The 27,708-nt window shown below is 46.3% G+C and overlaps 1 protein-coding gene across 2 annotated transcripts in view; it reads right to left on the bottom strand.

The window, feature by feature from the left end:
* The window catches only part of LOC138583209 (uncharacterized protein R102.4-like), a 137,109-nt gene extending 114,157 nt beyond the window's left edge, over positions 1 to 22,952 (bottom strand). The window contains exon 1 of one of the 2 annotated variants that reach the window (XM_069655245.1): positions 21,784 to 22,952. In XM_069655245.1, coding sequence (XP_069511346.1) covers positions 21,784 to 22,873 — 1,090 coding nt within the window. In that variant the 5' untranslated portion in view covers positions 22,874 to 22,952. The remainder of the gene's footprint in view (positions 1 to 21,783) is intronic. The other variant, XM_069655244.1, reaches the window with a different exon arrangement.
* Between the last annotated feature and the right edge of the window lie 4,756 nt (positions 22,953 to 27,708).

Here is a 27,708-nt window from a genome sequence, read left to right as displayed (position 1 = left end):
GTGTTTGAATTGTTGGCAGTTTCTCGTGATGACTTTGTCTTGGGATGTCACCATTGTTCCCATTATCGCTGCAACTCTCATGGGGCTCGGGGCAAACCGAGAGTCTGTCTTGCGTATCAAGGGTTGTTGGACCAGGACCTCATCTCCGATCTGAAAGTCTTTTGGCGTTGGCTTGCGTCTTGTATCAGTGTCTTGTTTCGCTCTTTCCTTCCCTTCGGCATCTCGCCGATGTATTTCCGCATCTAGATACTCCCTGGCAGATGGGTTTTGTGGAATGCGGGTGCGTACCTTGTAACGGACCATGAGTTCAGCAGGTGTCTTGTTCGTGGCTTCGTGTGGTGCATTTCTGTAGTCTCGGAGGAGTTGACACAGTGGTTGATGTTGGTTGACTGTCTCAATGCGGGCTCTCTGGATTGTCTTAATTTATGCCATAAATCGTTCCGCCATTCTGTTTGCTTGCGGGTGTCGAGGTGTAGTGTTCGAACCCTAGATGTCTTGCCAATGCTGCAAATTCATGTCCACAGAAGGGTGGTCCGTTGTCGGACTTGATCACTCTGGGAATTCCCTATTCACTGATTATCTCCTCCAGTACGGCAGCCACATGGGGAAATGCTCTGGTGGCCACCTTTTTCACTATGGGAAAACGTAAGTACTCATCTATCAGGAGTAAAAGGTATTCGCCTGATTCTGTGGGCCCATAAAAGTCCATGGCTACTCTTTCCCATGGGTGGTCTGGGATTTGCGTGTGTTGTAGAAGAACAGGGGGGTCGGCTGGTGATGTGCACTAGCATGTATGGCAGTTTTTCACCCACTCATCGACTGCGGCATCTAGGAACGGAAACCAAACATGGCATCTCGGTTGTTTTTTTGTGTTTTCAGCTCCCCTGTGTCCTTCATGTGCGGTGCGGACAACTTCATTCCTTAGTGCAGCTGGGATGACGATTCGGAAGCACCTGAGTAGAATGTTGTGGTCTTTTACGGCTAGTTCGTTGTGTACTTTCGCTAGTCTCTCGATTTCCTGCCTGCTCACCCCCGGGTGCCCCAGCATTGCTCTCAGGTGGTCTTTCCATTTGTTGGTCAACGTTAGGCTAATCGCTAGAGAAGTTGTGGGGTCCACGGCTGATGCAGCAGCGACCATGTGTAGCGACAGTGCGGGTGGTAGCGAGTTTGTTGAACGTATGCAACATCTCCTCTCCGCGGGATGGGGGCCCCTACTGGGTGTCGCGACAGGTAATCGGCGGGGTTCAGTTCGCCTCCTGGACGATGAATGATGTCGTAATCATATTCTTGCAGGGGAATGCCCCATCACTCTATTCTTGGAGGCATCTTGGTGTGCGGATTGCCGAATAGAGAGAGCAGCGCCTGGTGGTCATTTATCAGGGTGAATTTTTTTCTGATTAGAAAGTTGTGAAAATGCTCACATGCCTATACTGCGGCCAGGCTTTCTTTTTCTGCCTGGGAGTAGGCCATTTCCCGTGTGGACAGTGCTCTGCTGGCATAAACTCCCACGTGTCTGGGGTGAACATCTGCGCCACTTGTCTGAGCTTGTCTGCGGTACTGCCACAATGGGAATGAGGCAGATCATTGGAAGTGCACTACCACTGAGGAGTGAGTGCATGCGTCAGCACAGAGGATATGATGGCACAGGCGGTGATCAAATCCCCATTAACTGAGGGGCAGGAGGTGAAGCCCTGGCAGCCAACGTGGCAGAGCAGAGACGTATAAAAAAAAGGTCTCTCTAGTACACTGGACAAATCTGAGTTAGGACAGACTGCAGCTGCCAATAAGAGGTTAAGGAAACATGTTGCATGTTCAAGGGAAAGGGAATGATTTACTATAAGCCCGAAAGCTTCAGGGAAGCATGTTGGGGCCTGCTCATGGCTCACCAAGTTGAGGTGGTTTTCCAAAAGGGTTATTCCTTAACCCCATTACCAAGGGTCAGTCAGAGCAGGGAGTATGCATAGAGTGGAGGGCTGGAAGACAATATTGTTTGGTATGGGGCCTGCAACATGTGGTTTTAATAAGATAATTGCCGGCAAGAGTATGAGCACTCCGCCCTCCCCTCATGTGGTGTGCATTATTGAAGTAGGAAAGCAGGACTGTAGCCCATCTTCTGTATTCATGCGTGTCATCTTTGCAAGCAGCTTGTCTAATGCTCCTCCTCTTGCTGCTGAACGTTGGTGTGACAGGGTTGGAAAGTAGTGTTCCTTCCCTTGACTGAAGGTTTGTAAGTCTGATTCACCAAGTACATAATATGTACTGGGCTTGGTGCACATTTTGTTTTTCACCACACTTGCCCTACCTGTGACGAAATGGCTGCTGCTCTGCATCAGTAACGGTATGAGTAGCGGCTAATCTGCCTGCTGAGCCCTCCACTGCTACTAAACCAGCAGTGATCGCAATCACAAAGGTGAACACAGCCCAACAGGCGCACCGCACCCCCTTTCATCTCTTTTGTTAACGTGGGCTAAGAGCAGGATATAGCTTCACAGAAGGGGCATGAACTGATAATAGTAGCAACCCCAACAGCTTTAGCACAGTGGATCCAAAATAAAAGAACGGTTCTAGAAAACAGAAACTTTGATAAAACAATCAATGCACACAAATTAATTAAAAACAGTAAAAACTCTACCTCTGTAAAATAAACACAGTGAGGCGATGATCGGGTTGATCGATGTGCAGCAATCTGTTTGAAGGTTCACTGAATGACGAAATCAGCACTGCAGGTCCTGTGGTGTCTCAAAGTGCGTTGAGAAAATCGACTGATCCAAATCAGAAATATTCCCACTGGCAGAAGCTACTAAGATGGTGGGAGCTAAAATGGGTTTGCGTTGGTGTCCCATATCAGTGCAATATTTAGTTGTGCAGGAAGAACGGCTGGTGTCTGACCTCCATGACTCCAATTATGTACCTCTTTTACAATTTCATTATATGCCTATAACACGAACAGTACTAAACTTCAAGAAAGACGCCGTTATTCAGCAGCCACATATGAAACATTCCTGTGAGCGTTTACAGAGATATATTTCACAAATGTGCATTCCAAATATTGACTTTGCCAGCATTTACTTCTCAATTACAATACGCAACATTACTGAAACATATCCGCATTCAAATATGTTTATATAAACACAAGTTTTTGCCAACATTGATAAAATACTAACCAAGGTTGAAAGCTTAATTAGGAGATGCAGAAAACGGAACATGTTTTGAGTGAAGCACTGACATATTTTTATCATTTGGCAAAAGCTCATTTTGTTGAAGCACGCAAGTTAAAACATAAGCGACAAATAACAAGAAGATTGGCTTAAAATTAAATATGGATAAGCAAAAGGCTGGTTTTCAATGTTCCTACTGATTACATGCATGATATCATTATCTGTAAGAATGTGTTTGGCTAAGAGGGAAAGCCGAGGAGGGACTTGAATAGGAAGCTGTTTTAGCAGCTATTGAATCACAGAGGAGTAGGGCCTGGAGGACACGGTTGTCCGACAAGATCTTGACCTGCATGGGTAAGAAAAGGAAGCAGATTTAATGAGTAGGTAAAGGCTTTAATTATAGTCTTTGGAACTTAAACTGGGACTTTGCCAATTTTCCCAAATTCCGATTTGTAATGCTTTTTTCAATAGTTGGAGGCAAAACTAATTTACAAAGATGAACTGCATTGGAATCTAGCAGCAAACCGCTTTCAGATGCCTTCACCCTGAGACAGTAAACTGCTCATGCTTAAAAGTTTAGCAAATCGTGTGTGCACACCCACTATTGTTTATAATAGACTTTAAATGATCAAGGAAACACAATAAATTACATTTGCGTGCAGGGGAGGAATACCGTTCCCGACACGAGGTGGTAATATCAACAAGTATAATCTATGGACCCTCCCGTCCCGTGCACACCCAGGCACTGAAAACAGTCAAAGGTTTCAACTTATATTCTATACAAACAGTCCAAGATACATCTAATGCAAGGTTTAAGTACTATAATATCCAAAGCATGTTTTATTCAGTTGTAATTTATTAAGGCAGCCAATGAGCAAAATGTTTGCTCTATGTATTTTGGGGATGACCCCCCCCCCCTTCTTCTAGAGTAATTCAGACTATAAGGGAAAAGGGAAGCCCAAATAATTTGATAGAAAACAGGAAGAGAAAGAACCACAAACTCATTATCCATATAAAATCTGAATACATTGTTTTTCTCAGAGAGCTCTCAGAGTAGCCACCAAACTCCGTGACAAAATGCCAAGGGGTGTACAGAATACTTATTAGGTATAAGGGTGAACGAAAGGTGATGTAAAAGGCACTGTGTCCAACCAATCGCAAAGACACAGTATAACGTCATAATTCATGCTTGTCAACTTCTAGTCTATATTGAGTGAGTATTGAAACTATTGAAACGGAGATAAAGGGAAAGGTTCCCTACCTGGCCTAGTGTCTGTCACAATGACACTCCCAAGTATAAATAAAATACAATAATCATACTTAGGTATAGCTCCCTGTTGCTAATTTTAACCACAGCCTGATTCTAGGTATGCCCTTGTATTCCTATGTCATACCCTGTTTCGAGAGTAAAGTATTTGCGACACCATTAATTCTATATGGCGTGGTCTTCACATCCTGAGAGGGTCCCCTCTCATCCCTGCAGAGCGTAGAACAAACACCTCCCTACTCTTCTCCGACTCCTGCTGCCTAAAACCTTGCCAAGCTCTCCAGAGGAGTACAGAAACCCTCCAACTACGGGACATAACTCTAATGGCTCCATCTCACCTCCACAGAAACCATTTCTTGCCAGGTTCTTCGCAATTCAGGCAGCACGGCTTGGAATACCCTGCAACTAGCATCACGCCTCCTTGAAAATCAAAACGCATTTAGGTAAAACCTCAAAGCGTTCGTGTTCCCTAGATGTGAAGTCTTAACCTTGCACGGAGTCTGCACCGTTTCTGTTAGGTGCTTTATGAAACAGTCTCTGCCATGATGCCCCTTTTGGCGGCAAGAAATACATCTACATCTCGCATGCAACATAATTATAATTGGTTATTTATAACGGCTTAAAACCCAGAGGTTTCTAAGCGCGGACCCGGGGATTGAACCTGTGTTGCTCTGCATCGTCTTGCTTCCAAGGCGAGCACGTTGCCCCGGAGCTATCCTGACGAGACTCGCGATCTTGGGATCAAAGGTGTGGATGCTCCGTCAGGGCAGCAGCTCTGTCCTAATCGTAGTAAGCAGTGATTAGCTGTACTTTAGGATCAAATTCAAATAAATGTAATTCTGGATTCTTAATTAGCATCCCTAATTCCATAACCCTTTCGACAAGCAGTGACCAAAGAAATCGTTTTTTTCCAGATTGGTCTAAATTTCCTGGAAAGCAGACTGAGAGTAGAGCGGGTGCAGGACGGGTGGATGAATGAATGAATGAATGAATGAGGGAAAATGTGATTCAGGGGATAGATCTATGTGTACGGGTATTGTTCTGGAGTTACGTATGGATAAAAGAATGAAAGTTTATGGATGGGTAAATGCTTAAGGGTAATATTGGATAAGCGGGTACGGATGGATACACTGGTGAGGATAGGAAAACTATGCCAGTATCATTGTTACCCCATTGTTTACTGTGCAGCGGCTAGGAGGTTTGAGCTTGCAGAACACAGCATGTAATGGCGCAAGAGTGACGACATATGTGCTAGCTTATTGAAATCCCGGAACACAGCCAGATGGGTGAAACCCATACCCCGTTTCCACTGTTTGAATTTGTGTGGAGAGTGATGGGTGCATCGCTCATTCTACCAGCAGCCCTGTCCTAGGATGCCCTAGGATGTGCACAATTGGCACATTCCTGCCTAGGATGTGCACAAAATTGGCACATTTGTGTCCTATCCACACAGTGGCAGAAATAACTTTTGATGCCAGCGGTGATGGCATTTCTGAGAGGGCACCACCATTTTAAATGATTAATGGTAGTGAAAGTCGGTATTGGTGCATTACTTTGCGCCCTGAATTAGTGCAAATGACTGATCACATTGTTAAATGTTAAAAGGTATTTGCACCGCGCACCGTCACCAACGGAATTGGTCCCCAGGCGCTCAGGCGGATCTGAAAACGATAAGGTGGGATGGGTTAGTAAGGTGAAGAGGGAGTAGGATAGTGAGAGGAGTGGTGTTCTGTTGGCAGCTTCAACTCGGTATACACCAGATACTGAGCTTTGGTGCGGGTATTGGATCAGTGTCGGTCCGCGTGTGCTGTTGCTCCGGCCTATGTGTTGTTGCAGTGTTGTGAAGTGCGTGCTGCTTGTTGTTCGAGAGATGGTTGTGTGAGTTTTTTGAGTGAGATAAGTATGGGCAGTTTGAGCTTATATTGGTTAGTGGGTTTCCTGACTTTTAGCATGCTAACATTTACAGTTCTATCCAAGTCTAGACATGCTAGTAATCACGATTCTTTCTAAGTGTGGACATGCTAATATTCACAATTCCATCCAAGTCTGGACATGCTAGTATTCACAATTCTATCTAAGTGTGGACATGCTAATATTCACAATTCCATCCAAGTCTGGACATGCTAGTATTCACAATTCTATCTAAGTGTGGACATGCTAATATTCAGAATTCTATCTAAGTGTGGACATGCTAAAATTCACAATTCCATCCAAGTCTGGACATGCTAGTATTCACAATTCTATCTAAGTGTGCACATGCTAATATTCAAGAATTCTATCTAAGTGTGGATATGCTAAAATTCACAATTCCATCTAAGTGCGGACATGCCAATATTCGCAATTCTATCCAAGTCTGGACATGCCAGTATTCACAATTCTGTCTAAGTGTGGGCATTCTAATATTCACAACTCTATTTAAGTCTGGACATGCTAGTGTTCACAATTCTATCCAAGTCTGGACATGCTAATATTCAAAGTCCTATCTAGATGTGTTGTGCCCAAAGAAATATAAGGAGATCCAGGGCGGTCTGCAGTTGTCCCCCTGAGAACATTTAACTAATGGGTTGCAATGATTCATTTTACAGTACAATATTTGGGGGAAATAGATAAAAAGTCATACATTTGTAATTGGTTCAGTAGGGTAACCACAAAACAATCCATTAGACGCCAGGTCATAAGGAGTACCCGGAGCATGTGCACACAATATTTGCCAGCATTCCTGATGCAAAGCATGTGCATACACTCATGCGCAAACCCGTGTGCGCATGCAATTCGAATCTTATATAAGGATTCTACAGTGAAAGCCAATGATCACTTGATTCATAACATAAGAATTGCCATATGAAGGGGCTGATTGGCCAACACTCGTTAAGAGGGAAATAATGAATGTGTCCTGGTGAAGGCCATGGTACAAGGTGAGCAACAAGGAGTTTAGCTCTAAAAAGGCCAAAACACTGTGCGTCAATGGTACCGTTTATAGAAGATTAATGTGAAAAACTGATAATAGTGCATATTCTTGTAAATAAGGGTGAATATTGGTTGTGGAGCGACAATCCATTATGAATTAGCTTTTGCCTTTTGTTGGCCTGTGGAAGACCAGTCCCATGTAATTCATAGAGTTTTTGTGTATTTTACACTCTTCACCAAAAAGTATTGTAATCAACATGCATTGATGATACGCCAAAATGTTGATTTCGTATTGTTTTTGAGCATCCTGAATTTGTTTTCAAATGATTTGTTGTGAAGAAGTAACGTCACTGAAAAAAAGAGTGGCTAGATCCAGAAAGTGACATTGCGGTTTCCAGTCCTTTGCAATTTGGTTTTTGTGATGATCTAACTGGGTGGTCAGGACTGTGCACCAGAATCCTCATATATAAACTTGATGTTTAATGTATGAAGTAAGTCCTAAATACGATAATTATTTTAGATAAAAATGTAGGTGCATTGTGTTGCTAACGCAACTGCATAGAATAGACATGAGGCGCTCGCGAGGTGCCCCACATCTGGTCCAGGTAGCCTAACCATTCCTAATCTTCCATTTGCATCCTGGAGCCATTATAGACAAAGCATTGCACGTCCCAGAATCCAGAGCAAAAAAACAGGAATGACCGAGACAATCCATTCAAAATGGAACACTTTGAGAACTGCCCACATGCACAATACTCTCTGAAAGCAAACATCTCAGGCTAGAGGCATTTGCATGTTCACGAAGGGCACATTCCTGTTACCGGCCACTGTAGGGTTATCAGCTGACCTGCCCACTAAGGGGCAGGGATTTGATGACGGTCATGTTGACCAGCGAGTTGGGGAGAAATGAGGAAAAAGGCGCGAGACGCCAGTTACAGAAAGAAGGGGAATAAAGAAGTTTGTGTTACAATCCCTCCGTGCGTGTGTGTTTTCTTCCGCCACATAACTGGCAACATTGGCAACGAAGACCGTCCCACACACGTCAGACTCCTCCTTACCCGGTCATTGACATCCGTCACGCCTCCTCCTCCTGGAGCCGCCGGCGACCTCCCGCCGCACACGAGCATCCGCCTAGGCAGTCCAGCAGGCCCCCTCCTCCACCCCACCTCCTCCTCCTCCTGGAGCTACTGGCGATCCCGCCGTGTGTGACCACTCGCCTGGCAATCCGCCAGGCTTCCTCCTCTGCAGCACTGGCAGCCCGCCAGGCCTACTTTTCTGCACGCAGGCATCAGGGATCTTACGACGCACGCCTCCAGCACAAGCAGCTCTCCAACCTCCTCTCGCCTAAGGGCGCCGGAAATCAATCCTTCTAAACCCAGCTGGTGGCAGCCCACCCAGGCCCCCTGGACGACGACATGTCATTTGCTATCCTGGAGCAGCAAGGGTCTGCGCCACAAGTGCAAGACACCACGACTAAACGAGCAGCCAGCCCTGCTTCAGTTTAGAAGCCCCCAGCTACAGTCAAGAGCACATCTACCGGTGAGTGGACCCCAAACACCCCCCACCACGGCCTGTGCCCCCCCCACCAACATCCCTGAGGGCTAAATTGATCCTGCACACGTGGGCAAGGCCCATCACCCGGGGACACATTCCACCTCCTGCGGACACACACCGAACCGAAAACACCCGCTGGCAGTGCACATCCTCCCCCACCTGGCACATCAACACCAAGACCCTCCCGTCCTACACCGCAAGGGCCAATAAAGCAATCGACTCCTCCACAAGATGAGTAACACAGCATCGCCCCAGCCAGCCCATGCGGCCAAATCGATACAGCTGCGGATGCCACCACCGTTCACCACAACACCCCAAGCAACGAAAGGACCCAGATGGACTGAGTGGATGGAGGATTCAGGATTCAGAGGGTCAGGAGATGGTGACTCCCCCAATATCAGAGACATCTTCCTCAATTTAGTGGGGGGAGAGATCAAGACCATTGTCAAGACAATCCCTGCAGCTGATCAAAACGACTTTGCAACACTAATCAAAGCCCTGGACAAACTCCTCATAATTGAGCCAAATCGCGATTACGAGAGAAACCTTTTTAACCAATGTTCACAAAACCCACAAGAGACGGTGGATGAATTTATAACTCGCTTGAGAGTAAAAGGCGCTCACTGCCAATTTTACGCATTTTCCCTCGACGAAGCAATACGCCTTATGGTCATAGAAGGATGCCGATCGCCTGCACTCAAAAAGCAGCTGCTGAAGAAGCCCCTCACCATCCCCGAAGTCAGTAAGCTCGCCCGCATTTTTGAGAGGGTCGACGCACAAGCCGCATCCGTGACTGGCACAACCAACCCAAAACAAGAAACCTCCGAACTCATAGCTGCTATCCAACCACCTCGCCAGGGCGAGAGGAGTCCTTACCCATACAGGCCACATGCGCCGCAAGCTCCATGTCAACAGAGGCAATGCTACCGCTGCGGAATGACATTACCACACTCAGGATCATGCACTGCTTTATCGCAATGGTGTGGGAGAGAAGGACACTTTCAGTCAGTTTGTAGAGAAGGGATACCATTTCCCCCAGTACGCCCCCAAGCACCGGTCAGGATGCCGTTCCGCCCACCAGCTCCACAATATTGACAACAAAGGTTCTACCAACAGAATCAACGACGATACGTGAGGGCCATTAATGAGTACCAGGAGCATGAATATCCACAAACAAGCGACCACACTGGCCAACCCTCTTACATAACAGACGAATACGACAACCCACCAGAAGGCTACGGGGATGAGGTTTTCTATCACGATCCTGCAACGACCGGATATACCACATACTACGACCCACACAACCATGACGAATATGTCAAACTTATACTTGACACCGAAGAAGCCAGGGAAGCCCCCAAAATTGCAATCAAAATGGAAAACTGCTTCTTTCACTTCATGGTAGATTCAGGCGCCACTGTAAACATCATGGGTGAAAAAGAATATGTAACAATTCCAAACCCACCAGCGCTTCAGCTGTCCCACTCGAGAATCTTCCAGTGGGGTGCAGCCATGCCCCTGCAGACCATTGGACAGTTCACATTCCGTCTGCTCCTAAATGGACGACAAGCGGACACCACCATCCACATCATTCGATCACTCACTAGAGGTCGATGTTTACTCAGTTATCACACCGCCTCTCGCATTGGCCTGATCGAAATCCACATGAGAGCGGGCAACACCATCACAGCTACATCGAGCCGATGAGAACCAAGGGAAAAGATCGGAACGATCCTACGCTGGCAAACTCAAAACCTCATCACACAAGAGGACATTGTACAGAAATTTCCCAAAATTTGCTCAGTATTAGGAAAACTCAAAGGTACCCCAATCAAACTACACATAGACCTCAACGTAAGACCGGTGCCACAACATCCAAGAAGAATCGGATTTCACCTCCAGGAAGCAGTATCGCACGAACTTCAACAGTTACTCGCCGACGGCATCATCGAGCCAGTGACTGGACCAACACCATGGGTTTCCCCTCTTGTCATCGTACCCAAGGAAGAGGGCAAGCTACACCTGTCGTTGATATGAGAGTGGCGAACACCGCTGTCCAACGCGATAGACATCCAGGTCCCTGCATCGAGGACATGATAGTGCAATTAAACAACGCCCGAATGTTCTCCAAACTCGACCTATTACAGGGTTACCACCAACTGGAGTTACACCCCGACTCCAGAGCAATTACAACCTTCGCAACTCAGGATGGCTTGTTCAGGTACCGGAGACTAAATTCCGGCATCTCTTTCGCTGCCTAAATGTACCAGGAAGCAGTGCGCCAAATCATCAGACCTACACGAGGAGCTTTCAATTAAAGTGATGACATCCTCATTTTCAGGTCGTCAAAGGAAGCCCACGATGCTGCCCTTTTTGCCACCTGTGAAGCCCTACAAGCTGCTGACCTTACGCTCAACATCAGTAAATGCCAATCCAGCAAGGCGAAGCTCAAATTCGTCACACATCTTTTCAAGTGAGGGGATGATGCCGGACCCTGAAAAAGTTGACACAATCACACACCTCAACGAACCACAACAGGCCGCAGACGTCCGCTCCTTCCTAGGGATGGCTGGATATTGCACCAGGTATATCCTACACTATGCATCACTAACAGAGCCACTTAGGAGGCTCCTACAGAAAGAGGCGACATTCGAAAGGACACCTGAGTGTCAACGAGCGTTCAAAGACATCAAGCTAGCCCTCGCAGAAGCCCATCGCCTTGCCTATTTTGACCCGACTTGGCACACGGAAGTGATAGTGGACGCAAGCCCAGTCGGCAGGGAGGCAGGGCCTTTCACCTACAGGCTGGCCCCAACTGACCAGGATCGTGCCCATCTCCACCAAGTGTTTAATGAATGGCACAGAGCAATTGTTCTGCATCCCCCCGACCATGTTGGGCGTGGCAACCAGGGTCTCTGTGCATCTGCAACCAATGAACTGGTGGGCCCTCTCCTTTGCTGCCCCCCCATGACTGGCCCTGGGGTAGGCAGAGGTCACCAGGCCACTTTTTCTCTGTGGGCTTCCCTGCAAATGCAGCGTGGGCCGGTAAGGTTTACGGATCTTCCCAGCCCACCACTTATGGCCACATGGCATGCTGGCTTGCCTATGACACCCTCCAGCATCTTCTCTAAGGGGTGCATGGGGGTTCCAGGGCTTGGGATGATCCCAGGGTGGGCTAACTTGCCCACAGGCCGCCTTCTGTTACCTGGACTGCACCACTCATGAAGCCAGGGACACCAACTACTCCCCGGTCTGCTCCACACCTATAGGACGTGGTCATCTTCTGGGTCCTCCCCACTCTGCCATCAGGCCAATCGGCTGCAGGCCACCCCAACATGCGGTCTAAGTACTGTGCACACTGGGGCTACCTGCGGCATGTAGCCCGAGCCCCAACCTCGACCAGGCAGTCCAGAAACCATAGCCCACCATAGCCCAGCTCAACAATCCCTTCCTTCTCTCTGCACTTAACCCATGTTCTGACGGGACTGGGTGCGCTTGTCCATATTGTCGGCCCCCTCCCCCTTCCCCATGCACTTCCTTCTCTATGCACCTGCATAATCTGAATGTATCATGCCTAGTAAGATTGTTTGTCATGTCTTCCCTTCCCATGCATGGTTGCGCTTTGAAACACTTGTGTATAAGCGCATAGTAAATAATCAAGTTCGGGGGGAATGCTCGAGGCTGCATTTCCCCAAGGGCCTTCTCTTCAATCCTCTGCATTCCTTGTGTCCTTCAAGCATTATCTCCAAAGATCTTCTTTCTTTCTGTCATCTCTGCAATCCAGTCCATGGCCCCCTGAACAGGGGAGGCCCGCCCATTGTCTCCGAGTGATGAAGATTCTCTGTATCCTTTGCAATCGGGGGTACACCAGTAAAATATTATAAGTGTCCAGGTAGTAGCACATACACTCGTAATAAACCTTAATAAAAACCCTCTATAATGTCTGTTTCTTTATTTATATCCCTGCCTCACATCCTTCCCCGTTGATGTTAACATATTTATATGTAGCTCTCCCCTCACACACCTGGCCCCATATGGGCCCCATACGGGCCAGGTGTTCCAAAATCATTTTTATGTTCCAATAAATGTGCTTGGATTTTATGCAAAGCTGCCAGAAACTCTCATCGGGGCCATGTGTCCCATATCTTATAGTTTTTTTTTTTGTTGGAAAGAGTAAAATAGGATACTCATTTATATGATTATTGTAGGTTTTGATAATGTGCTTTGCTCAGTAAGACGTGTGTAATATCCTTATTAAGTCTAAAATATATACTGGAAGTGATCATTATAAATGAACATTGTAAATAGAATGTTAAAATAGGCAGTTTACAATGTTAGTAAAACTTCATAATGACCTTTTGCAGAGAATAAACAGCAGTCAGTCTCTCATAAAAGCCTTCCTTCTTGGAAAGGATCTCACTCTAATTAAAACCAATGACCTGTTTCTCCTTTGAGGAGTGAGGTAGTAACCACTAATTGTGTGTAGTTCTCTTGAACGGGTACACTGGCTGCAGTACGCACACATACCAATAACTAACAAAAAATAGAAATGAAAGTCACCTCAACTCCTGCTGTATGGGCAACGTGCTCTTGGGTTTAACTGGTGCAGTCTCCTATGTAACCCCAGCATTCCTCAAGCCTCACAATGGTTTCTTCCACAGCATACAATAGGATAAATGCACAACCCACTACGCACTGCTCGTCAGTGCAGTGTCCAATGGTATTTCATTGTGCATCATTCTCAGTAATTGGTGCCAACCAACTGAGCTTAGATGCCCAAGATGTCTGTTGTCGGTGTCCTGCACCCTCACCACCATGGGGACAAGATCAGTAGCTCCAACATCTGGCACTAGAGAGTTGTCTTCTGTTGATGTGATTGCATTGGAGGAGATGGGCTCAAAGTTGACCATAGTGGGTTATAAAAAGTAGACATATGTTCAGACCTCCATCTTTCAGGTTAGCATCTACTTGAGCTCCTGCTCTTCGGTGTGTGGTAGTCCAGAGGTCACCTTTAAAATCCATCACATGCACATCCTGCAATATGTGCCCATCCTCAGTAAGCATGGAGCCACTAGTGTTTCTGTTTTGTGGTTGGAGATGGTGTACCCATTTTGCTTCGTCCTTTCATGCAGCTCCTCGCAGATATAACCTATATACATTCCTTGTGTGCGTTTGTTTTGCATTGGATGATATACTACATTGGATGATGATCTGCAGTTGTATGTCACTTGTAACTGCATTGCTCAGTTCTGTGGGGTTGTTATGACGGATCCTGTGCAGATGTGTTGGCATGTCTTGCATTTCCCAACATGGCATTGGTAAGTTCCAGGTCTTCTGTGTTCTTGATCGCGCTCTCCCCTCTTGCTTCTCCACCCTTTATGACTGCTTACTCTGTTCTCTCCTCCTCTCCCTTTTCCTATCTCCTCCCTTCCTCCCCTTCTATGCACTTACTCTATCAGAATTGTCCCTGAACCTAGTATGATAGCAACCTCGTTGGTCTCCGCTCCCCTTCCCTTACTTGTTCCCCCACCCATCACTATCTGAAATGTCATCAGGCCTAGTACGACAGTCGCTTGTTTTGTTCCTCCCCTCATTTTCTGCACCCCTCTCTCTCACCTTTTGTTTTTTTCTGGCTCTACCAGAAATGTCATCCGGCCTAGTACAGTAGTCGCCTGTCTGTTTCCACTTCCTTCCCACTCTTCCCCTCCCTTCCTTATCTATGTCTTAGCTCTTGCACTATCTGAAATGTCGTCAGGCCGGGTACGATGGTTAATTTCACATCCTTAATGTTCATGGCTTGTAAGAACGTCATTGTATTTTCCCTTGTTCCCTGCCTTGCCTTGAAGCGCTTTGAAACACAATTGTGTATAGGCGCTATATAAATGGACTATTATATCAGATCATATCTTGTGGTAAGGCACTCCTGGTAGGAGACTGTGCTAGGTTTCTCAGTGGCTAATACACAACCAGGGATCGTTCCATGGAAATGTCTGAGCTCATCATCACAACTAAGTATTGGTTGTAGGTCCTGAACAATCCCATTCACGTGGGTTAGTGCTGGATGGTAACTGACAGCCAAAGGGTATAAAATGTGCTTTGCAGCCTCTGTGCCATTTCAGCACATTGAAGTGATTGTAACGCAGCTGCTAAGGTTTCTCGGCTGGCATATACCACAAAATATACGCTTGTGGTACAAAATGTGTAGTCTCCTATGTTACCTCAGTGGGCCTCAAGGGTCACAAGGATTTCTTAAACTGCATACAGTGCGGCAAATGCAAAAGGCAGGACTCCTTTTTGAACTGTGTAATGTCTGCTGTCATCTCAGTGTGTCCCACGCCCATTTATGGGCATCATCCATTTGAACTTAGATGCCTTAGATGTCCGGTCTCAGTGCCCTGTGCCCATTTTAGGTTTCTGAACAGTAGTACTAACTAGAAATATGCACTATTTCCAAACCATTATATGTGTTTCTTGCTCCCAGGAGTTTTTGTGGTCTTTTAGATAATTCCAAACGTGCATTCCATTCCATGTGTACTGTTCCTTCAGCCAATGAAGTTTACAATGCATCTTTAATCTGGATTTGAGAATGGACCATCCTCTAGGTTTTTCTTTACAAATCATTTCACTCTGCTCCACCTGCGGAAGAAGTCTGTTGGATTTGGAAAGCTAATGCACTGCTCAACCTTTGGATAGAATGTTCATTTAGTCCATGTGTGTGATTTTAAAACTGGACTAGCACAACTCCCAAGTTTTCTTTGTACGTTTAACCATAAATAAATTGCACTCCCAGCCTCTTCCAGATAGCTGTGTTTTTTTCTTTGGTTTTGATGCTGTTAGCAAAGGGGGGGTGGGCAATGTGTTCGGCGAGGAGGATGGAGAGGACAAGGTGCATGGGGTCTGCAGTTCCCACATGGAATCCTGATGAGAACAGTCAGTTTGCATTAGTGCACATCTGCCCGAATAATAGGATGAAAGAACGATGCAACACACATTTTCAATTCGAGTCAATGCAATGATGCTCCGATGACATGACTTGCAGTTCCACAAACCGTTTTTAAAATTCAGGTTACTACAATTAGCATTTCAAGTTACGCAATCACTGCCAAACTATGACATTACAAACAGCCCTTCAGATAAGATCTGTCACTTTTACTCCCTAAAAATTGGCAAATACTCCCAAAAAATGTAAATAGGGAGTAAAAATACTCCCAACAAAAATAGGAATAAGACATGTAGAATCTTGCACCCGTGCTTTCACCCTCACAGCTCCATGGCTATGTTTGGGCCAGTAGTGCACATAGTACCACAGGAAGAAGCTACTATTTAAACTGCCCGATTTGAAGAAGTAAACATGTACCTTTTAATGTGCATGAATAACTAGGTGCAAAGAAATATAAATTACAAAAACATTTCAGTTAAAACATATATATTTTTACTCGCTTATAAAATACTCTCATTGGGAACTGGACTTACATTTTTACTCCCTAAAAAATTAATTGTATCCCAACTTTAAAAAATAGGTAGTAAAATACTCTCACTTCCACATCTTATTTGGAGCACTGATTACAAACTAGAGAACATCCAATATCCATCCCTGTCCCACCTTGCTACTGAAGTGTAAAGCCTTTGCGCTGGTAGCCACTGTGAAGCGGTAGTCCTACTTTTATGTTTGGGGCCTGTCATGGTTTTGATTGTGTGAAATCTGGTCAGCGAACATATAAAACCAAAGAAGACAATCTCAGAACTTCCATTCCCTTATTGTATCCCACACCAAAACTAGCAAGGTTTTCCATAACGCTAAAGCACCTGGGGCATTGCTCAGCCGCTCATTCCCTCACATCCCAAGATGCCTTCAGGACGAGGAGGAGGGAGAGCACTGACACTAAAGTGCAGTCAGGGAAAAGGAAATGGGGAGATGAGCGCGAGAGGCAAAGAGAGCGATATATAGAAAGTGAGCAAGATAGAGGGAGACATTCAGAGAAAGCAGGATAGGTAGTTTCCGGATGCATGGACAGAGAACAACAGGGTAAGAGACGCGGAAGAGATCCAGGGGATTCCATTGAGATTTTCTTCTCGAAGACGATTTCATCAAATTCTTTTATTTTTTTATGACATTCCTCCACAAATGTATGCGGGGAGACCCCCAAACACCCACCATACTCCTCCCCATCTTTATTATTACCCTAACACACACATACATTACTGGGGAAATGTGTTGAAAACAATTTGATAAAATCATCTTCGTGCAAATCTTCTGCGATAAAATCAAGCTATGCCATACCTATACCAAGCGAAGGGGAGAGAGAGTGAGAGAGAGAGAGAGACAGAGAGGGAAGGAAAAGAAAGACAAAGACAGTGCTAAGAAGGGCAAAGAGAGAGAGGGAGACAGGGGAAAGGGTGAAACAGGACTAGACAGAAGATGGGTTAGAGAGAGAAACAGAGAGATGGAGAGCAACAGAGAGGATAGAGAGAGAATACCAGCCCACACTGACAGAGACAGGTCGAGAGAACAGAGTTTGCAACACCAGACTAACAGAGGAAGAGAGATGGCCATATTGCCTTGCCATGGAGAGAAATACACTGTTGACAGAGCGTTTCATACCACACTGGCAGAAAGAGCACACATAAAATGAAGACTCTCGTCGACAGAGAGGGAGAGAGAGAGAGACGCAGAGGGAAAGAGAGGCTGAGTGCCAGAGAGAGAGAGAGGTAGAGACAGTGAGATGCAGGGGGAGAGCACACGGCGAGAGCTGAAGTGACCTAGCATGTGGCAGGTGTGGCCATTACTGTGCACCCCAAATCACAACTCTAGCTGCCCGCAGTCTCGTGATTTATGCTCCGATCAGATCATTTTCCTGCCCATGTGTTAACTGCTTCTCTACCTTGTTGCAGCCTGTTATGCTTCACATTAGTCGGGTATTTCTATATGGAATGGGTCTATTATTTATCATAGGGACAGTTGGTTCTTTTTAGCACTACTTACCTTCATTTTGATTGTTATGCTGAAGCTCGATTACGTTCTTATTATTTCTATTGAATAGATCTGTCCACTTGGTTTTTACTTTATTCCCTGAAATGCTCGGCTAATCATTTATCTGACAGGACTAATGCTTCTGAACAGACCAGAAAGGTATTTTCTGGGAGGGCAAAAGGGGCACATGGTCCATGCACCACCCTGGGAGGACCCCCCCACACCCACCCGGCCTGCCCCATCTGTCCGACTGATGAAAAGAAGTCAGTGCACATTTTTTAGTAACATAAATAACACGTGCCAGTGTATTGCCTAGTTCTGACACTGCTGCCTGGCTGTTATTTATAACTAAGATCTGATTTGATTAATTAATCCTGTGCTGCATTCACTGTAATAATTTAGGGGTGTGTATCCACTATCTTGGGTGTAGCATTTTCACCTTTCTTTGAGCGATATATTGGTCATGTGCAATAACCAAAGCTGAAATGCATATTGATAACGTTGCATGCCACAACGTTTCAGACGATAGCTCAGTGTGTTAAGCACTTGTTGCAAAAGATCTGTATTCATATGGCAGTTCACCATACCAAATACCAGCAAGGCAGACTCCGTCTTTTCCTCTCTCTAAAGCTGATAAAAACTTTGGTGATAGTAACAACTACACACCTGCACCCAACACCACGAGTTATAGAAACTAATATGGCATCAATACGGTGCAGTCTAGCCCTCAATCCCTTCACACAAGGGTTGTACATACTGGGCTGCCACCCCAATGAAGAGCATACAGCATTACCCAGGTGAGTCACTAGGCAGGCAATTTTGAGACCAAAGTATTGAGACTCAGATTTGCCACCGAACGATACTGTAATTCTGGAAGAATCATTTTATCTCACTGCATAGTGCTGTGCTGTCTTTGGTGTAGATATTAGCCTTATTGCATTCTGGGGCACTGCTTAGCCCATTGCCTTCTCTTTCTTTTCATCTTGGCCATTTGGATCGAAGGGGCAGAGACAGGAGAGAACGGACCAAATATCAAAGGTTACTGGCAAGCTGATTTTCAGATATGCCTATTTGACAAGAAAACACGGTTTGCTTTTGTGTAGAATTGCAAATGATGTTCTTCATGCCATTAATAACAATCTGCACCTGTGTGTAAAACAATGGCTATACCCAGGTGACCTAATCACAGTTAACTGTGTTGGATATATTCAAAGCTTTGAAGTACAGATGGAAAACCCAGATGAGAATCCTGGATTTTGGAGGCCTGCATAAATTAGTACGCCAGTACTTTTATACTTCCCTTCATGAAGAAGAAAATAACGCTATAGTACAATCCTTCTACTTCAGGAGAACACGTTTCTATAAGAATTTCTTTAAAATATTGTCCAGTTGGTTTGACATGTGATGTAAGCACTTTCTATGCCAGGTCTACAAAACAGGGTATTATTTGAATTTCTGAACGTCAGAAATTCACAAATATTTGCTCCTGGCTGTAAGAAAAAGTATTGGGAACAAATGTGGTCAAGTGATGAAATTGCAGACTATGTCAAATCCCAGCTTCACAATTTAACCAAAGTATGTGATCCTGGAAACTCATACAATCTTGTAATGCCAGGCCTATCGAAATTGCTATTCCCTAAACATTTCAAAATTGTTAGCCCCTAGGAGTGATTTAGTTTGCAGGGTACAATCTTCAAATAAGTCTCAATGGTTGAAGTGTGGCTTTGTGTATAATAGTGACCATTGATATATTGCACATCATAAATTCATTAGTTTCGTACTCACTCATGGAAACGCCACTTGAAAACCACAGCCCCCTTCTAATCTTAGTCTATGTTTGGCTAGGTGCCATTTCCTGATTACTTCTAATTCGCATCCTTGCATCCTCTATCTATTCTACAGCTGTGTACCTTCCTCGTTGCTTCCAATCTGTTGCCTGTATCCATGTTTCAGCATTTGCACATTCTATGAGGCCGCTAATATAGTAATAAAACCTGATCTGGCAGGCCTGACCGGGTGGTAACGGCCAGGCCCAAATTATAGCCACGAGCGCAGTGAGGACTTTAACGATGAGTCCCAGTGCCGTTTTATTGCTATTAGCACCGCCACTTTTCAATCAAAGGACCTAGGGTGCTGATAGCAATGTGTTTTGTTTCAATTAACAGAACACGCTTGTGGCGTCACGTTTCACTCAAAATACGTACCTAAAATGGCTACCGTGGAGATGGAAGGTGGGGTTCCATGCGGAGCCCCACTTCCATTTCCATGGCGGCCCGGGATCTGGAGCTGGCACTGCCGCCAGAGAAATAAGGTAAGTGGGTTCGGGGTGTGTGGAAAGGGTGGTGTGAACGGAGGGAAACAGGAGCGGGAATGTGTGGAAGGTGGTGGAAAATGGCAGGGTGGTTGTGAGCAGCCTCCCGGTTGCTCAGAATGCAGACATGGATCATGTGGGATTCAGCCAGCGATCCAAGCAACATGTTTCCCGGATCTCCCTCCATGGGTACTATTCGGAGTTCCGTTGAGGGGAGGACCCATGCTTCTTTCCATCACTGCCTGAAAAGCATTACAAGCTATGGACCGTGATCACGACAAAGCGGAAGTGGACCAGAGATTCTTGGATGCCTAATTTTCAGGGTTTCAGGAGCATGCTACAGAATCACTTAAAATTGCCCTGCTTCTGAAGAACAGCCTCGCCCTTTGCTTACTGCCCAAATAAGTGAGAAGGAGTGAATTTAAAAATCCACTGTTCATTGATAGTTTTGGATTTTTCTGCTTAATTTGATGGAAACTTGTTTATAAAACCAGTGCTTCGGTGAAACCTGATTTGGATGCTTTAGGTCCAGAAAAAGTGGGGGGGGAAACTTCGAAAAATACGAACAAGGAATTTGAGGACTTCCAAAGCTTAGTGTTTAAAATATACCTTTCGACTGGGAAGCCTCAGAAGCATTCTTAAACTTGGTGATGTTTTTATTTTCCTTGAACACTCTCCACCACTCCTGTGACCAAGATCAGAACTTTAACATATCCCTTCGCTACCTTGTCTTCCGTGTTACTAACAAACTTGGAAACAGGGCAGTAGAATTCTAACTCCTTGCCTATTAAACCCCCCCCCCCCCCTGTTTTTCTCACGGAATTAATTTACTACCAGAATTTAAGCATGGAAGAATTTTTACTTCCATACAATGGCCTGGCTCCCTGATATTAGGCCTGGAATTTCATGAGTTTGCCTCATTGTGATTGATCTGAAGCTATGTACACATCTCCAGTGACTCTCCCACTTAGGTGTGAGGCAGAGTCCATGAAGGGCCGGGAGCATGACTCCGGGCCAACGCGCTTGTCTTGGAAACAAGACAAGACTGAGCAACGTGTGTTCGATACCTGGTCCCACACTTAGAGGCTGGACTCTGGCATTAAGAGCAATATAAAAAAAAGCCCAGAAGACGCTCTTCTGCCACTGCAACTAGGGGGTATCTGCCGATATTGTCCCCATATAATGGTCGCCATACATAATGTCCCAGGGAAAACGTTCTGGCGACATATTTGGTGACCATATATATGGAATAAAGGGGAGTGGTGGTGTCTCCCGATTCCTTTGAAAGAAAAAGGTTTTGGGAGTTTCAGGGGTGTCCCCCGCATGTTCACTGCGATAATGTCCCAGCAAAAAAAAAAAAACGGCATTTTTTGGCCACTTTTTTCCCCAGGACATTATCACATTGACCCAACTAGGGAAGATATATGTGGATGGAAGCAGACCAAGGCGAGGAAGTCGCTGTACATGAAAATGGGTATGTAGGGAAGATAGGCAGGTTGGTATGGAGGTATATAGCAGACACCCTACGTAAGAAGAGCAAGCAGATCTGTCTGATGAAAGTATGCATTTATCTAGCAGAGGAAGGGGCAAGGTTGTGCTGCATGTCCTGGCTCACCATTTACTGTTGGATCTTCCCCATACACATCATCTCCGACCTCTGCATGGACCATCGCACTCATCATCTCGGTGCTGGGGGTGCTCAGGGTGTCACTGCGAAGATCCACCACCTGATATGGTTCCTGGGACCCATCGGATCGGCTTGCGCTCTTGTAGTAGAACCGCACTGCAGGACATCCGCTGGCACCAGCAGTAAAAGGGATCATTGGTCCTAGGGCTTTTCTGAAAGGGATTCTGGAAGCGGTCCTAGTCCGACACATACACGGTCCACAGGAGACAACGTTGATGGGCTGGTGCTGCGTCCTTCCCTCTCCGCTGCTAGTCCTTGGGGGTACGACCTGCAGCAAAAGGCTGAGGTCTAAAAACCCACACGGTGGAGCCAGAGCTAGAGGAGGGCACCGTAAATTTGGGCCACAGCTTGTTGGGGAAACAGGAGCAATAGTGCCGAGCTTGGAATCTGCAGTGCCAATAGAGAAGGCAGAGCTGCCATCTAACGGGAGGGTGCGACTGGGGGCCACAGATTCAGAGATATTGGGGGTTAGTGATGGATGTGTCCTGGGGAGTGCACACACAGTGGGGCAGGGATGTGGAGGGGAATGTGAAACTTCACACTCGGGCGTGCTGAGGCAGGTACAGGAAGGGGCTGGACGCTGGAGAGCTGCTGACCCAGGGCCCCTGGACATTGCAGGGGCCCAGGACCGGTAAGCCAGAGATACATTTCTTCTGGGCTTTACACACCGAGAAAAGCCATGTGCTGTAAACACAGTGGCGACTTCCGCTATTGAATCAGGGGCCCTGGAATGGGGATATTCGGGGGCCTCAGTGGCCTCGGGAGCTTCAGGTGGGGAGGGCCAGACAGCTGTAGGAGCCGGTGATCTGAGGGCTTCCGGGGATTTAGAAGTAGCATTTCCCCGCCTGCAAAGGGTCCTGCAGCGATGCAGCAGCAGCCTTCCTGCCATGGCCTGTGTCACGGCCAGTACAGCGACGGGGACTTCGATCTCTAGACTTGTGGGAGACGGGGAAGGGCAGACTCCGAGGTCGCTCCCTTTCAGATGGACTATCCCCGTGCCGCTCTTCGGGAAAAGCATCCCTCCCCTTCACGGACAGACCAAAGCAGCGGATCTCCGAGCTGCCTTTCAATACTGAGGGAACTCTGTGCCACTATATTGCAATGCAGCGGGACGCAGAGCGACCCTTTCTCAATATATCTTTGTCAAAGTCATCACTGGTGTGTATTTGGATGAAGTTTAGAAGGTAAAGAGAATCTGTCAATTTTAATAGTAAATCTGTGAAGATATGATAAGATGGCAACTACTCACGTGTTATTACCGAGGGGAAATTAACAGGTGTTTTCCCCACTTTACTGATATAACCGTTATCTAGATATTTGTGTATTGTAGTGTTGATAACGAAAATGAAACCGACAATATTGTGTGTGACTCCGCGTCCCCAATGTGCAAGCACCACACGGAAAGAACAGAATTGGCTCAAAGTAATTGCAGGGATCAAACCTGATATTTAAAGTGCACTGCGGAGGCAAGCCATTAACACAGTTCGAGCTCGATAACACATCTGCAGCATGTTAGAACACAGGGAGTATTACACGTTCCAAGGAAAGGAAAGGTGTGACAGCATTCATTGTACCAATCATAAAGCACGCATGCCAACATGCCCCCGCGCCTTCCAGGAAATCCTCATTCAATCCTGATTGCTTTCTTTACACACGTGTAGTCCTGGATTTAGGCAAGCAAAATTACTAATCACAAAAGGCAAAGACAATAAAAACCAGGTCTTGATGAGCCCCTCCCAAACGGCGTGGGACATGCTGGCGTCAGTGGCGTGTCCAGACTCTTTTGACTTGGGTGGTAGCACTGACTTATGCAGGGGTGGCATGAAGTGGGACGGACACACAGATAATGATCATAGATCTACTCTCCAACCTTGGACCTAACATTCCCTCTGTCCTCATCCAACTCAATCTCTCTTCTGCCTTTGACATAGTCAACCATACCATCCTGCTCAACCATCTATGTGATAACCTGTGTATCACTGATCAAGCTGTGGTCTGGCTGACCTCTTTCCTCTCTGATCAACCATCCCAGGTCCAACTTGGGTCCTTCCTTTCATCTATCTTCCTCTCTACCTGTGGTGTTCCCCAGGGGTCTAACCTCTTGCCCTGGCTTTTCAACCAATACCTGGCAACTCTTGCCCACTGCGTTGCCATTTTCTGCTCAAATTTCCAGTGCTACGCTCATGACACTCAACTCATTTTCAGGCTGCCCTCGGCCACCTCCTCTCCCTCTCTCATCTCTGATTGCCTAACTGCCATTCAAGATTGTTGTGCTGCCAATGATCTTTGTCTGAATGGCAGCAAGACGGAGATCCTCCTCATTGGCACACCTTCACCATCCTTTCCCCTCACTCTCTGGCCGGCTTCCCTTGGCCCTCCTCCTACCCCCACCCGCGAGGCTAAGATCCTCGGGGTCATCTTTGACTCCACACTTTCCTTCTCCGCTCACATCTCTGATGTCTCTAAAAAGTCAAACTTCCTACTGCCCCTCCTCAGAGGTACTCTGCCTTGCCTCTCCTTCCCACAGAAGCTCACTGTCTCCCAAGATCCGGTTCTCTCTAGGTTGGACTATTGGAACAGCCTATTTTTAAATCTACCTGCCTCTACTCTCCGCCCTCTGCAACTAATCCAGAACAGGACTGCGAGACTTGTCCTTGGCCTCAAGCCCTGGGATCGTATCTCTCCAGCTCTGAAATCTCTCCATTAGCTCCCAGTGGATGCAAGGCTTTCTGGGGCCTGGGTTCAAAATACCTTCAGCTATCCCTCCGCAAATACTTCCCCTCTCGAGCACCTCGCTCCTCTACCTCTAAATCCCTCAGGTGAAGTCGTTTTTCAAAGAAACGAGCTGGGGGTAGGTAGATCTCTGTCTTCGGCTGGGGCCTTCCTCTGGAACAGCCTCCCTGCCACTCTAAAACCTGAGGAGACCCATCTCCCGTTCCGGAAGCGCAACAAGACCTTCCTCTTTGCTTCTGCCTTTGCTCCCCCACTCCCCTGCTGATCTGTTCTCTCTTGGCACCATGCACCTGGCCACCCTCTGTCCTCCGGGCCCAGGTACCTTCGCACCCTGCCATCCTCCAGCACTTCCTCCGGGCCACCCCTTGCATTGGGGTCTGTATCTGTACCCATACAGTCCCCCCTTTTTCTTCCTGCACTTATCAGACCTACCCTGTCTGCTGCCTTAAACCCAGCACTTGCCACTTTCTGGCTGCACTACCACTGTTTGTTGCCCTTATTATTTATTTATTTATCATTATTTATCTGTTTCTCCTTTCCTCCGCACTCTCCACTTCTCCCCCCTTCCATGCATTTTTCCCCTCACCCGCTCCCATGCACTTGCGCGTTCTCAATGTCACTGGGCCTACTAAAATCGTTGTTTTGTTCTCCCCTGTTCCCCTCCCTTGCCTTGTCGCGCTCTCAAACACTTGTGTACGAGTGCGATAGAAATAACATATCAATAGTTTAGGATAATGGGGTGACACCTAGGTTGGGCAATCAGATTCCAGGGGTAGCACATGCCACCCCAGGCCGCTCCCTGAACACACCTCTGGTTGGCGTGTAGAAGGGCACCTTCATGTCCATTAACTCTGCTGTGGAACCGTGATCTCCTTCCTGCTCGTTGGATCACTGGGACTCCAGGCACGATCACTGATCCTACCGGAGTATACTAAAGTGCTGGAGTGGGCAGAACCTACAATGAATCCTTATCGGAAGCACTTATTACACAGAATCAAACGATGGTTACTTTTGATCGGTGGCACACATTGCAGGGTGTACTTGGAAATGAAAACGTATTTCTTTTTAGAACTTCTAGTGATAAGTATTTGTTTGTCACACCCTTGGCACTACGTTCTCAGGCCTAAGATTGTGACATACACATCCGTTCTGCATGCAGTGGTGAATTCCTGCAGCAGAGAAAGGGTTAAAGATCTGCGTGACTCGCACATGGAGCAACCAACCTTCAATACATCTTAAATTCAGGGGGAAAAGTACTTATTTCCTGCTGTTAGCCTCCAAACTATTCATCTAACTAATCACATGGATTTCAATGGGAAACTTAAATTGGACCGGTAGTTTTAATTGCAGAGAGCTTTTAATTAAAGTTCACGTGTACAGTGCTGATCCCTGACACGAGGACAGCCTGAAATTTGCCAGGCAGGACGGACATAGACTTTCATCCTCCTGTAAATCGAGCAATAATTAACCCAACCTGTTATTATCTACAGAGCTTAGAAACTGGCATGAGGCGCTATATAGGAGCACACCGTTTTATTATTGTGTAAACGTGCATCATGTTTTCCATGTTTCAGCATGAACAGGTGGTGCCAGGCCATATTGAGTACCATGACAGTTTGAGCCAATCCATTTATCTATTAAGCATAAAGGAAATTCGTGTTTAAAAGACCTTATGGTCCTATTGGAGAGTGAATTCTAGTCTCCCTGGGTGGCCGAATGTAACCCACTGAAAATAAACCATTCTGGTTCCGCCCTCACTGACTCCTCTTTAATTCCATTCCTCTCCATTGACATCGCATCATTAAATCACCATTCATAAACTGATGCAAGCACCCCATTCACCGATTTTATAGCGCATAGAATAAATCTCTTGGGTGCAGAGGCGTTGCCATGATTGTCTAACAGATGGGGCCTCAAGCTACTGTAGTTGGGCCCACCGCAGTGACATTACCACCTGTAAATGCCCACATAGAGCTGCTAAGTGTGTATTTACAGATTTTGGGTGGGCTTTGGCCTCTCAGGCCCTACCCTGTCTACGCCTCTGCTGGGGTGTGCGGCAATTGTTATACTCTGGGAAAACCACTCTGCTTGGAGCTTGTGGCCTTCACTGCCAGGGCCTCTGGTTAAGCCTTGTTCTCCAGTGTGGAACTGCCCTTAGGCACCTGGAAGTTCTAGCCATGAGATGAGACCCCCTTGGGCACTGGAACACAGCTACAGCATTGGGGATGACTGGAGAAGCTGCTACCCAAAGGCCTTCAGAGAATTAAAGATGGCGGTGATGGAAAGTCCTGGCTCAGGATGCGGGGCATGTTGTGTGGAGTGGCATGTACTCGGCATGCAGGAACACCAGAAGGAGCGCTTTAAATGGTCCTGACCTAGCCCCAGAGACCTTGCTGGGGGAGTGTCACAGTATATTATGCAGCACCAGTAAGTCAAGGATCTCTCCCCTTGCAATGAAGGTGGCGCACAAAATAACACTTTTGATTAGTACAACCAAATTCTTTTAAGGAGGCCTCCAACCCGTCTCACACCCAACCTCCATCAGCACCCTTTGTCCCAGTAGACCAGGAACCAGGCCGTTGTGTATCAAAAAGATATTAATTTATTATTTAATGAAAAAGGAAAATCAACCAATTACACACCCACCAATGTTGTGGCAACTCAACATGCAATAATCTCTACAAAACAACCAGGTTAAGATATACTATTACAGTTAATTCAATTTTTTTTAATGGCAAGACAGAAAAAGAACAATTTACCACAAAGTGATTGCACCAACAGTTAAGCACTCCCCTCCGCAACACTCATCCCAAACATTAATTTGGACTTGATTCCTTTGAATGGAAGGCAGTGGCAAGGAGTGGGAATATAGGGGGAAATCGGATTTGGTGTGAAGGCCACCACCACAAGATGGGAAGCCAGCAAAGAAAGGGAAAACCCCTTTTTTGGAGCAAAATGGAAGAATGGGTTTTTACTATTTCTCACAACTGCTAGGGGACAGAATAGAAGAACATTTGTATTGCTTACACTTAGGCGATAGGTAAAGTTTTTTTAGGAAAATCGGTTTTTGGGATAAAGCAATGAAAAGGGTAAATACAGTGGCAAATGGAAATTTGTTTA

This window comes from Ambystoma mexicanum, chromosome 3q, assembly GCF_040938575.1.
Source record: "Ambystoma mexicanum isolate Mex_15411 chromosome 3q, UKY_AmexF1_1, whole genome shotgun sequence".
Lineage (NCBI taxonomy): Eukaryota > Metazoa > Chordata > Amphibia > Caudata > Ambystomatidae > Ambystoma > Ambystoma mexicanum.
Note: the sequence above shows the minus strand (reverse complement) of the source record. Positions and strands in the feature narration are given on the sequence as shown.